This window comes from Pygoscelis adeliae, unplaced genomic scaffold (assembly GCF_000699105.1).
Source record: "Pygoscelis adeliae isolate BGI_AS28 unplaced genomic scaffold, ASM69910v1 Scaffold619, whole genome shotgun sequence".
Lineage (NCBI taxonomy): Eukaryota > Metazoa > Chordata > Aves > Sphenisciformes > Spheniscidae > Pygoscelis > Pygoscelis adeliae.
This window is the reverse complement of record NW_008825521.1, coordinates 119250-132425: the sequence shown is the minus strand read 5'-3', so window position 1 is coordinate 132425 and position 13176 is coordinate 119250. Positions and strand designations below refer to the sequence as shown.

At 38.9% G+C, this 13176-nt stretch overlaps 1 protein-coding gene across 2 annotated transcripts in view; it reads left to right on the top strand.

Moving 5' to 3' along the window:
* LHX2 (LIM homeobox 2) overlaps positions 1-12772 on the top strand; it is a 20974-nt gene extending 8202 nt beyond the window's left edge. For both annotated transcript variants that reach the window (XM_009331591.1, XM_009331592.1), the window contains exons 4-5: positions 4357-4562; positions 12001-12772. In XM_009331591.1, coding sequence (XP_009329866.1) covers positions 4357-4562; positions 12001-12288 — 494 coding nt within the window. In that variant the 3' untranslated portion in view covers positions 12289-12772. The remainder of the gene's footprint in view (positions 1-4356; positions 4563-12000) is intronic.
* Positions 12773-13176: the final 404 nt, after the last annotated feature.

The following is a 13176-nucleotide window of genomic DNA, read 5'->3' as shown; positions in this document are numbered from 1 at the left end:
GGCTGCCCCCCCCCGCACAGCCCGGTGCCCGGCGGCAGCCCGGCGCGGCCCCTCTCCGGGCCCTTTGTTCTCCCGCCCCGCCGCAGCCCTTTCCCGGGCCGCTCTCTCCCCCTGGGGACACCGCGGCCGCGGGGGGGGCGGCCCGTCCCTCGAGCAACCCCGGGAGGGAGCGGTAAACGCAGCCCTTTTGTCCGAGGCGGCCGAGGGAGGCCGGAGGAAAGAGGGTTTCTAATCCCAGCTCGCCTCTCTCGTGGCCTTGTGATGCTCAGCCTGGAAGATAGTCGCTCCTTAAGACAGGCTTTATCTCCCTCTTCCTAGAAACACCTCTTGAGATTTCAAGGTTGAGGCAGTGCTTTCTGTGTCTGTTACTCCCACGGCTTGGAGGGGGTGCCCTCCTTTCAATGCTGCCAGGAGCCTCAGAAGCAGCGAGGGGTACTTTGCCTGCTCCAAGCTTCACCCCTTTTAATCCCAGTTGTGGTAAGGAGTTCAGGCATCCGCCTTCTCCAAGTGTCTTCTCCTTCCGCTAGGGAGAAAGGCTCTGTCTCTGTTCCTGTCCCAAGTACCATTCAGAGGGCTCTGTCTCACTTTTGTCCCCTTCAAGGACGTGGGTACCACAAAGTCTTTTACACGCTCCTGCCAAACAACAAATAAGGCTGCACCCCTGCCTAGTCTAGTTAATCACAAGTTCCCTCTCCAGGCAGCAGAAGGTTAAAACACCCCCTTGACTCTTATTACAGAAGGAAAAGGGTGTATGTTCTGAGCCACTGAATATGGAGAGCTGATGCATGCACCAAATGTGTCTCTTGTTTCATCATTCTTTCAGAATCAGGATTAGTTTGCTTTCTTTTTGGGTAATTTAACATGTCAAACACAAGCTACTAAGAACAAAAGTTCCCCCAAAGGAAATTCCTCTTTCCCATCATCTTCATGTGCCATATACTCAGTGACCTACTAACTACCAAGCACGTGCTTTGCCCCGAATCCCAACATGGGGGGAACTGGTGATCTGAGCGTGAAACAGTGCTCCCAAGCTTTCTTCTTCAAATAGTGTTTGTTATAAAGATAACAGCACATCCTGCTTTACACTCGTGTTGCTGTTTCTAGAGACGGTATTATGCATTATTCTGCAGAGGATATTTTGGTCACCAATATCAAAATACAATGTTTTAGTCTTAGTTTCTAGTGATGCTCTCCGTGGACATCACCATCTTGTGGCCAAGTGGACGTTTGTATTGTGGTGCTAATGGAGGAGGCTGTAAGAGCTGGCCACTGGTGAGACCAGCTGAAGGACGGGAGGGCAATGACCTGGATGTGGGGACTGGGGGAAAGGCCCAAGGGCCTTGGAAATGTTTTAGGGTCAAAAAAGAGACTTGGCACCACTTCAGAATGTCTTTTATCACAAAATAGGAATGAAACATCGGTGAATTTAAGACTCCTTTATTCGACTGGAATTTTACCAATTGTATTTCTGAACTTCCAGCAGGAGCCCTAGATACTGCAATTGAATGGAAATCTTACGTACGGATAGTTCAACAATTCCTTTGGGAGATACACAGGGACACCACGAAGGAACAGGGAAGAAGTACCTGAAAAACAGAGGGTTGCGTGAGGAGCATGTACAGTGTCAGTCTTACTCCATGATGCCTTTTGCAGAAACTCCTCAGCTCTTAAAATCTCCACATGCTTACACCCTTGGCCTGTTCTGAATCTCTGTGCCTGCAACGCCCATAGACATTTCAGATTCTGTGAGAGATGCATATAATGTTAGACCTAATATAATAGACTTTTGACGATGGTGCCAAGCACCACAACCAAATATGAGATGGGAATTGGCACTAACTAGGAATATTTATGTCATAACAGGTGATGCCCAGGGGTACCCAAACCACTTGCGCAAGACAGCGAACAGCAGACACCCTCGTGCACTTTCAAAATCTGTTCTATAACTTTCTTCATAGAAAAGGGCAATAGTTAGCCAGTCTCAAATGGTACATATTTACTGTAATACTGTAATTTTAGCATTATTTTTATTTAGTAGATGAGGAGGTAAAATTACGAGAAATTCGAAGAGTAAATTGTTCATTGTCCTGTCAGGGCTTTATGAAAAGCTGATACCCTCATTCCATTCTGGGAGGGTTCAGAATCACTTTTATTTCCTTGGATCCTGAATGTATCTCATTCTCTATGGAACAGGTTAAAATCCAACTACTTGCAGCCCTAGGGTTTGTTTTGTTGCATATTAACATGAACAGCCCTCAGTCCTTCAGACAGCTATTTTGATGCATTTCCTCCTCAGTCTTTGTCTTGTTATTTCTGGGAGGGTTTGAAAACACTTAAGATAACACACAGAGGTCTTTTCCATTACTAATATCTAAAATTCTGTAAGTACATTTTAAAACCAAGTACTGCTTGGTTTTGCATTTTCATAATAGAATTTGCTATGAGCAATATAGTTTCAGTTATTCATCCCAGTATTCTTCACAGCAGTAATTGTAGCTATGAATGAGGCTGGAGCACATGGGATGACCCCAGTTTGGCAACTAGATCTCAGTTCTTAAACCAGAAAAAAGATTTTGCTACATTCCATCCAGCTCCATTAATACTGCATTTTTACTATCTCCTTTTATGCGTCTTATACCTTTTAAATTCAGGTGCTTCCAGTCTTTTCACGCCACAGGAAAACAAGCAGAAAGGCTTCTTACTGCTAGAATTTGGCACAAGATACTTAGGTCTGGAAAGGATTTATACAAATGTACGCACATGCATGCACACATACATACACATTTATATATACAGTACAATTTTTTTAAGCTGTTTTTTAAGTTATAGGAGTACAGAAACACACAGAAAAGTCTGAGGCTTTGGACACTTTCTACATATCTATTAAACAAACACGCTTTTGGTCTTAAAGCTGAATTTTTGCAGGCCTTGCTCTATACTGTGCCGTATCTTTGTAGAAGTTTTTGAAAAGCTGAAGTTTGCAAAGCAGCTACTGTACATGCTGCAGAACTGCTGTTTATAGAATCTGTATGCATTTTTACTTATGAATATGTGCATTTTATGTGTATTTTTTAAAACTGTTTTTAATGCATGTATTTCGGAATTTGTATGTTTTCAATAGGGCTGAAAACCTCTGATGGATAGCATGAATTTAAAGTAAGACTATAAAGACATGTCTATGAGATGTACTGAGTTGTAATGAGCCAGCAATAATGGACAATTGAAAACAAATCTGTTTATGTGTTTAAGAAATTCACCAATAATTCACATTTTAAAATACAATTTTTTTCTCATTTTTTGCATGCAACATAGAACAGAGATAGTAGTGATTTTTCATTACTTTTAACATAAAACTTATAGGAAATTAAAAGGGAGTTGTAGGTATCGGAACAGAAAAAGTAAATTAATGACAGTTTGTCAGAGCTAATTTTCAGTTATATCCCTGATTTTTTTAGTGGATTTAAGCTCGGTCCTTAATGTTATTTTTAGAGTTTTTCTATGGTTTACTGTATGCACAAATAAATGAAAAACAACTTTTGGTCTATGAGATTATTTTGCTTGGCATTCAACATTTAATACTACTTGATAATTATTATAATGTTCCTTGCTCATAGACCTCCTTCTACAGGCTTTACAGTTGATTTATGCAAATGTATTAGTGTCATTCAGCGATTTCAAAAGGATATACAGAATTATCATTCAAAGTAGTATTTGCAAATACTTTTTTAAAAAAAGGAAATACAAACAGAAATAATTAAAAATAACTTTTTCATTTGGCATGCCAGTGATACATTGTATCAACAGCTTTATTTCTTTAGCTAGTCAAATTATAGTCATAATTTGCTGTCTGGTACCCACAAACTTTATTTCTTTTACAGTGTTTCATTTAATGGTCTCTCTTGTACTCTACAAGGTTTAGTTTGATGGAGGAAATAATTATAATTTTAACTGGTCTGTTCCATCGAGATTTAAGCAGACTGTATTGTACAGCTTTCTTTGTACGTTACAGTGCAATTTATAGTGATACAAAGTACATTAAAACACTTTACAGAGTTGAGGACAGCTACTGTCCTGCAAGCAGAAAGTGGAGGAAAGGCAGTGTGGAGACGGAGGGAAGAAAAAAGGAAAGAGACCTGACATTTTAAAAGCCATAAAGAGGCAGGTGAGGGTCCTTGCAGGCTGGTTATTGTAAGGGAAAAACAGAAGATGCAGAAATGGAGGGGAAGGCAAGTAGGATTTGTACCAGTACAATACATGCCACGGTATGTTATTTTAATTGCTGCACTCAGATGAACTGCAAACAATGTTGGTCAGAGCGCGAGAGATTTACACGCCTTTTCCTCTTGTTGCCTTAAGCTTTAAGTTGCAATGAAAACGATGGTGACCACCTGGATAGAGACCAGCAATACCCCAGCAATCAAAAAACAAAGCGTATGAGGACATCATTCAAACACCACCAGTTGCGGACAATGAAGTCATACTTTGCTATTAACCACAATCCTGATGCCAAGGACTTGAAACAGCTAGCTCAGAAAACCGGCCTGACCAAAAGAGTTCTTCAGGTAAGAAAAGCAGTCTTTTGTCTTGAAAAGTAAATAGAATATCAATTTTATATTTGAAGTGCCATGGATTTTGCTGATTTTCAAGTTTTTCTTAATCGTTCACACCTTCTGTGAGACTTCAGTTAAATCCTAGAAAGTAGAGAAAAGTTATTTCTTTCCTGCTTCCCAAAAGTAGATCACTTGGGTTCTAATTTTTAATGACAGTTGTGAAGGTTTGAGGCCCTGCTTGTTTTCCTGTAGTGAGTTAATTCTGGTGCATGCTTTAGCTTCCAATCTGCTGTAAGAAAAAGTGAATTATTTTAGTTAGTGTGTTCACTGTAAATAGAAAGCTCTTAATTTAGAAATTACTGTGAATGTTTACCTTTATAAGAAATTAATCAGCAGTCTGAATTTATTTTATCAGGACAAGGAGGATATATTTTCTTTCATAACTGAAGTGGACATAAATTTCATTTTTCAAAGATTAATTTTTTATTCATAGTTCAGTAACTTAGAATGAAAGGAGACTGCATTTTAAAAGTACTTTTTCTCTGAAAGCTGGATTTTTCTTGCTTCAAGGAGATACACTCCGTTTGAACTATTATGGGAAGCAAAGGTGAGAATATTAGTTGATTCAGCTCCATTTTAATTTATAGTTCTGATTCAAGAAGTCAATTTTAATGGGTACTTATCCAAATAACTATATCTAGAGATAAATTTGGGCATATAGGAGCCATGGCATTCCAGGATCTATCGCTGAAATTTTGAAACGGGTCTTAATGGTAGAAAAATGGTTTGTGAGCTTCATAAAGACAGGTACGGCTCAGAGGCAGACTCCTGGGAAAGCATCATGGACAGCTCTTGCAAATTCATAGGCAAGTGGAGGGCAGTAGACAAAAATATTGAGAAAAACTGAATTCACTGGATAGATTCTGGACCTTACAGTATTAATACCTAACAGAAGAACGAATAAAGGTTTTGCAGGCTTCCCAGTAAAAACTACTAATGAAAAACTGTATGTAATTACTTCTCTTGGCTACGTCCTCCATGGTTGGATTTTTTTTGTTTTTATGAGGCCGATTTGCGGTGGTGGAACAGATTCCTCCGATATAACTAGTGCACATCCTAACACTTGACGTAGTCTCTCCCATTGCAGCTCTCCTTTATCCATGCACATGGGCGAAATAATTTACTGCATTTGTCTATCCTTATTTTGACACTTCTCCTTTATTTTACCCTCAGAGTTTAGACACTTCAGTAATATCTATTCTCTCCACTACAGTGCACTCACACCTGAATTATCTGAGAAATGTCACATAGTGCATTAAGAAATGAGATCAGTGTCTAGAAAGTGTCTTTCTCTTGATCATCTTTTTCTTCTCTCTCCTCACTCCACACCAACTTTGCCTTCCATCTCTCTCTTCTCTTTTCACCTAGTGGGTCTTTCCTACCATCTTTTTTCCAAGTTATTGTCTCTGTTTCTTCCTTCCTTTTCAGAATGTATTTCCTTGTCTCCAAAACTGGACTCTGTGTCTCCACTACACCTCACTCCCTTTTTCAGTTTCTTCATTGCTTCTGTTTCCATCTTAAACCTACCGCATCTTGCAGTTTTAAGGTGCTTAGTGGTCCCTCTTTTTTGCAGCAGTCCCTTACGATTCCACTAAACTTTTTTCATCGTTTTGGTAATTGTGTTTAAGTTCTTTTACTTTCACAGTTAAATACTCCTTTATGTCTGGGCTCCTTTAGCCAAAGAGTGGTGGAAGGTAATAGTTGGTGGTGAGGATTGCACCCAGAGGATGATGCTGTTGGAGGCATTTCAAGAAAATGACTTGGAGTGATACTTTGTCTAGTATCACTTGAGTTTTCCTGTCTGTTACGAGCACTCTCTACTCCACACTCTTTTGAACTTTTTGTTTGAAAATTAATTTGGGCCATGAAAAAACAAACTTGTTTTTTGGATTTTAGAAGCTTTGTGCCCAATTGGTTCATCTCTAACCTGTGAGAGGCAATTTTTCAAACACTGAAGTTCACCTATGTGAGTTTCAGGGTTGCTCTTTGCTGGGGAAAACTCTTCATATGTTGGTTACTGAGATAGTGTCACTTGTTAATTCTTTTCAGCCAGAAAGGTTGGCATTCCATCTGTGTCATTTATTGAACACGAAGTAATTCAGTGACACTATTGACCTAAACAAGCATCATTGGTATTAGTCTGTCTTACATACCGAAGGCACATGGACTCCCAGACATACGTGCACACTTGCCAGTAGTAAGAAATCTTGCGCATTCCCTATGTTGTTATTAGGCGTGTTTGTAAGCTGTTGTATTTTCTGTATGTTCAGATCTCAGTTCAGTTGATGAAGGATTGTGGCTCTTCGTATATCATCAATAGAATATATTTTAATAGAAAATACAAGGCAGCAGATCAGGAGAAACAGATTCTCTTGTTCTGAAACCAATGTACTTCCTAAACACATGTAGTAGAGTTTCTTAGTGATTTAGGAAACAGCTATAGTGCCCTTACTATACAGACAGTCCCACATAACATGTAATGAGGGTGCTTTGTTTGTAGATGAACTGAGAATTTGGCTATACTCTTAGTGATCTGTGATATCAGATTTGGAAGACCTGACTTCTGTCTTTGCTTTATATGCAATTAGTCATCAGCTACATGTGTCCAGAAGTGGAATGGCATGGAAATGTAGCATACTGCTTTGTAAATTACATTTCCTTCAGTGGCTTTGTAATGCAGACTGTTTTCCATAAGTAGACACATTAGAATCTAATGTAATCTGATGTAAACCTATTTATATTTTTAACCCCTATTTTTATTTATTTTCATTCCAATTTAGCTTTATATTTGCAATTTAATTCATATACTTCTTGTACTGCAGCTGGGGAACACAAGCCCATTATTGTAAGCTATCATTCATAATTAAAGTGACCAGCTAATTGTGAGCTAACTAACTGGCATAAATATTCCTCTTTTGGGAATTGGTCTTTCTTTTTGTGAGTTTAGAAGGGGAAGGTGGAAGTAGACAGCCCTAAGAAGATACGGTTTGCTAGCTGTAGGTATGTACATCTTCTCTTCCCAGGAGTCTGGAATATGATTATTCAGGGCAAAAGCAGTTTAGGAACATAAAGCATTATTTTTCAGTGAGTGTCTTGTACACTGCTTATTCTTTCTTGAATCACTGCCCAGTAAAGTTGCAATGAAAACCCTGCACAGATTACTGAATGCATTTGGACTTTGCCAATTCAGTTTCCAGTAGTCAACAAGCATGAAAATTTTCACAGTCATGCGTGGGTACCCTGCACTACCTTTCAGTGAAGATTTGCTTTAGGATAGAATACTGCAGACTCTTTACGAAGCCTCCATTCATAAAATATCCCATAGTTCCCCTTTAACTGTGTGTTTAGTAATTACAACAGAGTAATCAGAATATGTGTACAATGAGTGAACGTAGTTTGCTTTGTGGTGCAACATCCTTTATATTTTTGTTTCTCCACTTACTAGTTAGTAAAATTCAGTAAACCTAAATGTCTCCAGGTAGCTGTGTGAATGAGCAAAATTGTGTTTAAAAATTCATTTCTAGCACAATCTATTCATAGAATTAATATATGACAGTTGCAACAATGGAGATGTTACAAACAAGAAAATAGTTATCTAAGGTGATTAGATGATCTCATTCACTGCAGTATCCGAATCCTTTACAATATTTAGCGTATTTATTTTCAATACTTCCCAATCATATGGAGATGTTATTTCATTCCTATTGTACTTGATGGAGACAAAGCTGCACAGATCACTGAAGAGACAGCATAATATTTTAACCACAGTAAAAATTATTCTGCCTAGCTGCTGAGTTGTCCAGCTACAGGCATCCAGCCCCGCTAACCAGAATGTGGTAGCATCAATGGTGGGTCTCGCAGCTGCTTTTATTTTTCAGTGGGAGTTTTGGTCCATATTTTCCCCTTTGATCTGAAATAGCTCAGCCTTATAATAATACAGTTGGACTGAAAACCACTAAATACTTCCCAATGATTTTGTTTATTCTTTAGTACTGAAGACCAGATTCCTAATTGTGTAGTTGATGTGAGATAAGTCCTTCTGGAACAATTCTTTCAGTTATGTATGTTTGGGTTATTATTTCTTTACTTTCCTGTAATACCATTACAGGTGCAGAGCCTGAATTGCCAATACGAGCATGCAGCGCTACTGCCATTATGCATGGGCAACCCTGACTTGCCAGCTCTTGCATGCTACTTTGCACAGCTGTAAGTAACAGCACGGGGCAGTAGAGAAGCAGGCCTGCATTCCCAGAACTCAGAAAACAATAGTTTTAATTATTTCACTACTCTTCAACATGAAGTCTTTGCTGAATACTTTCATATCTTAAGTGCATACCAGAATATCACTATTGTGATAATTATTTTATGTTATCCTTTTCTATCATGAGACAAGGTATTTTCAGAATTTCAGCTAACAAATATTTAGATGCCTTTTCAGTAATAACATGAATATTTATTATAGGACAATTTTGAAGAGCTTTATAACCATTAGCTGATTAACATTGACACGATCTCAGTGAGGAAGAAAGTGAAAGTAGTCATATTATCTCTATTTTTGAATAATACTTACAAGGTCATGGAATATTTTCTACATCTAACATGAATTACCACTATTAAAGAGAGAATGAACCATCTTATATGTGCGGCTCCTGAAAGCAGCATTAATGGTCATTGGTAAGGGCATCTGAGCACAAGTTTTCGTATTTAATGGCAGATAAAGGGGAACACGTAAGCACCAATAACCTTGCTCACTTTTCTTTACATACTACATGTTTCAAATCACAAACAGAAGCAATACCGTAGAGTCTCTCACCCTACTAATGTTAAGGAGCAGTTGGACTTTTAGGAACAATGTAAATGAACAAAATAGTTATAGTGCCTTCTACAGTTTTACACACTTTAAGCAAGAAAATTGTTTTGTGAATAGGAACGGAAATGTTACTTATATTTGGGACTACTGCATATATAAATATGTATATTTTTAATAAACAAGTGTGAAATTATGCAGAAGTATGTGTATATGCAGTTGGACTAGTGGTTTTGTTTTAATTATTACGCAACCATGGTACACATACATATCAACAGTGGCGGTCTCTAAACTTCCATTTCACCTTTGTATGTATTATCCTTTTTACAATTGCTAGAAAGTATATTAAAAAAATCGAGACCAAATTACTTTGTGGGACAAATATAAATGATCTCTTACTGAAAGGTAAAATATCCCGTAATTGTTCAAATTGCTGTTTTTTACCATTCCTGACTAGTTGGTGCTTGAGACTTTGCGGCTTGAATGACCAGAACAAACTGATTTGCTTCACTTGCATCCCCTGCACACGAGGCTCCTTGCCTCACTCAGTACCACGCGCTCACACTTCTGTGCCTCCCTTCTTGTGTGGAGAAGACACTGGTTGTGAATGTATCAGGCAAAAATATCACATTTGGTTTTGCCTGTTTTTGACCACATTGCTGTCCTTTAACAGGTTTACCACTATAATGGACTATGTTATAAAATCACGAGTATATTTTTGCCAGTGCCAGTTTAGGAGATTTTTGTTTTCTTGTCATACATGAAACTGATATATAGCCTTTAAACTAAGTGTTTTAACAAAGGGAATGCCAACATAAACTGTTTTAAAATACTAAGCTTTCAGAAACAAGGACCTGTAGGGATGCGATTTATGCATGGCCCATGAATGCAGCTCCTATGGCCACTGCTAGAATTTGTGCCTGAGGATTATTTCCTCGTGGCACTCCCTGGAGAGAGTGCAAGAGAGAGGGTGCACACCTTAAAGACCCTTGGTTGGGGAAGAAAGCTTTCCAGAGAAAAAGGAAGTGCTCAATAGGGGGAATTGGGGTCTGGACCATCCATAGATGAGAAGAAAAGCAGTCAGAGGAAAAACAGCTGAGACATGTTCATCAGTTATAACTGCGGCTGGCAAGCTGAGAGTGCAAAGACAGCACCTTACAGGACTGCTTGTATTTACGAATCGCTTCTGTTAGCGGTCTGGCTTAAAGCGGATCCTATGGCAGGGGCCATGCTGTTTCAGAGATAGAGGTCTGAATTTCTGCACAGGTTGGTGTGGCCTCGTGAGCTCCACACACTCAGTTTCCCTGTACAAGCCACAGAGGAGAAATTTGATGGAGATACTGTATGGCTATGCAGATCCTTTCACTTGCTCAGTTCCTTTCTCCGACAGATACAGAGATGATGAGGCTCATTGCATCTGGAATGGAAAGACTGGGTCCTATTCCTTACAGCAGGTCAACATCAGGACAGGAGGATCAGGATTGAGTCCCTTGTAAAGAATGTAACAATGACAGAAGGCCTTCTGATAAATAAGCACAGTGAAATTTCAGCTAGTATGTAGCAGTAAAATTACCTGGTATGAAGATATATCAGGTTGAACACAAGGTATTTAATGACATTTTCAAATTTAGTTGAAGTAATATGCTGTACCTAGGTTTCACACAAGTTTCACAAACACATTTTATTTTATCTATTTTCAAATAGGTCAGAAAAATATTTTATCTTTAAACAAATCCTGCAGACAGTGGAGAGCATTAACTTGGACCTAAACACTGAAATTTAACTGAGAAAGATGAAGTCATAGCTTTTGTCCTTCACTCATAGATAACAAATAATGCAAGAAGTAGCAATCTTGGAAAAATTTCTGAATGTGGATATAATTTCTACTGAAATGACAGTTTTTAATGCAATGTGGGTCTTTCATGCCATTCAAGCCTCTTTTCCCGACATCATTCCAGTACTGAAAACATTTGAAAAAGGAGACTGGCATAAGCGAAGGGAGCTGAAGCATTTGAGAAAGAAGAGTAAGAGAAGAGTAAGAAAGAGGGACAGTCCTTTTAGAAAAGCGAGAGCACTGCTGACACTGGGACATGGGAAAGTTCCTGGGAGAGCTCTCAGGGCCCACAGAAAGGCAGGGTGCTGAGGTCTGTGTCACTTGCTGCTTACAATGGGAGATGGACTTGAGATACGAGGGTGCCGAAACTCGTTATTTTATATTCGTCAGATGCTTGATGTCTGCCTCATCCAGACAAATACTTCTGGGATTGAGGGCAATTGAGGATTCATGCAGGCTGCCAAATTTCTAAGCATCTTTATACATAGCCTGCACAGAAAGACTCCCCTCCTCCATCCTCAGTCCACTCCTGTCCCAGGCAGACTGTTCATACAGGATTGCAGGAGAGGAAAGAGGAATGCTTTACAGGTGTGCAGAGGACACTTGTCATGACTGGGGCTACTTTTCTAACATGTTACCAGTAAAGACATCTTCCATAATTCAAGCATTGGTGAATTTGTGAGTATGCTTTTGCTTTTTTAAACAATGCAGCTCTTTAAATGCTACCCTGTTATATTAAACTATTTCAGGTTTGGTTTCAAAATGCTCGAGCCAAATTCAGACGGAACCTCTTACGTCAAGAAAACACAGGGGTGGATAAGACTTCAGACTCAACACTCCAAGCAGGGACCCCATCAGGTCCTGCCTCAGAAATATCCAATGCCTCCATGAGTCCATCCAGCACTCCCACTACTTTAACGGACTTGACTAATCCTACTATGCCTACTGTGACATCTGTCTTGACGTCAGTGCCCGGAAGTCTTGAGGTTCATGAATCTCGAAGTCCTTCACAGACAACTCTTACAAATCTTTTCTGATGACTCTTCCTTAATAATTTCTTTAAAAAAGAAATTATTCTTAGTTGGAATTCCAAGTGTATTTTAATAGAGGCTTTGAGCAACTGACTAACCACAATTAGGATCTCTCCTAAAAAACAGAAGGAAATGTAGTGTTCTGGTATTACGGAGTACGGACTGAAGAATAACTTGGAAGATCTATTGCAACACAACATTTGTGTAACTGTACAGTTTTGTGGACTGAGCAAGGGAAACAGCAATTAATTTAAGTTGGCTAAAGCTTCTGTATTTTCAAAGACTGCCATGTGCCTTATATACTGTTTTATCTACATTCTTTGGATTTCATGTCCACTTCTCTCTTTTTCTCTCTGTATATTTATGACCAGGGCAAAAATGTTAAGAGTTTGTTACTTTGAATAGTCCTAAGCCTTTCATTGGTTGCTTTGTTGTTTTAGAATTTTAAGGTCGAAGTCTGTTCGAATACCAGAATTTGTAAAATCTAACCAGTAATAAAACCACTTATGGAAACTACTTGGTAATGGCTGCAGTTACATTTAACATTAGTGTCACAATCAAGGTAGGCTGATTGTATTTAAAAGGATTAGAAAACTGCACTTCAAACACAGTATCTGCCTAGGATAAACTCTAAATATGATGTATACTTTCCTCCTGTTCCTGAAGTGTATATGGGTGAGAAATCCAGCTTGTACAACAGTCTAGGTATCTTCATTATAGAGAAATAAATAACTCTTAGTTGCAGGTAGAAATTATCAGATAATGTTAAAATTCAAACAGATAAACTATACTTCATTTGGCTGCGTGAAAGAAACTTGACTTCAGCTGGCATTTATGAAAACAATCTTGCTTTTGTGCAAGAGATGGCTTGTCCCATTCATGGAGGAGGCAAGC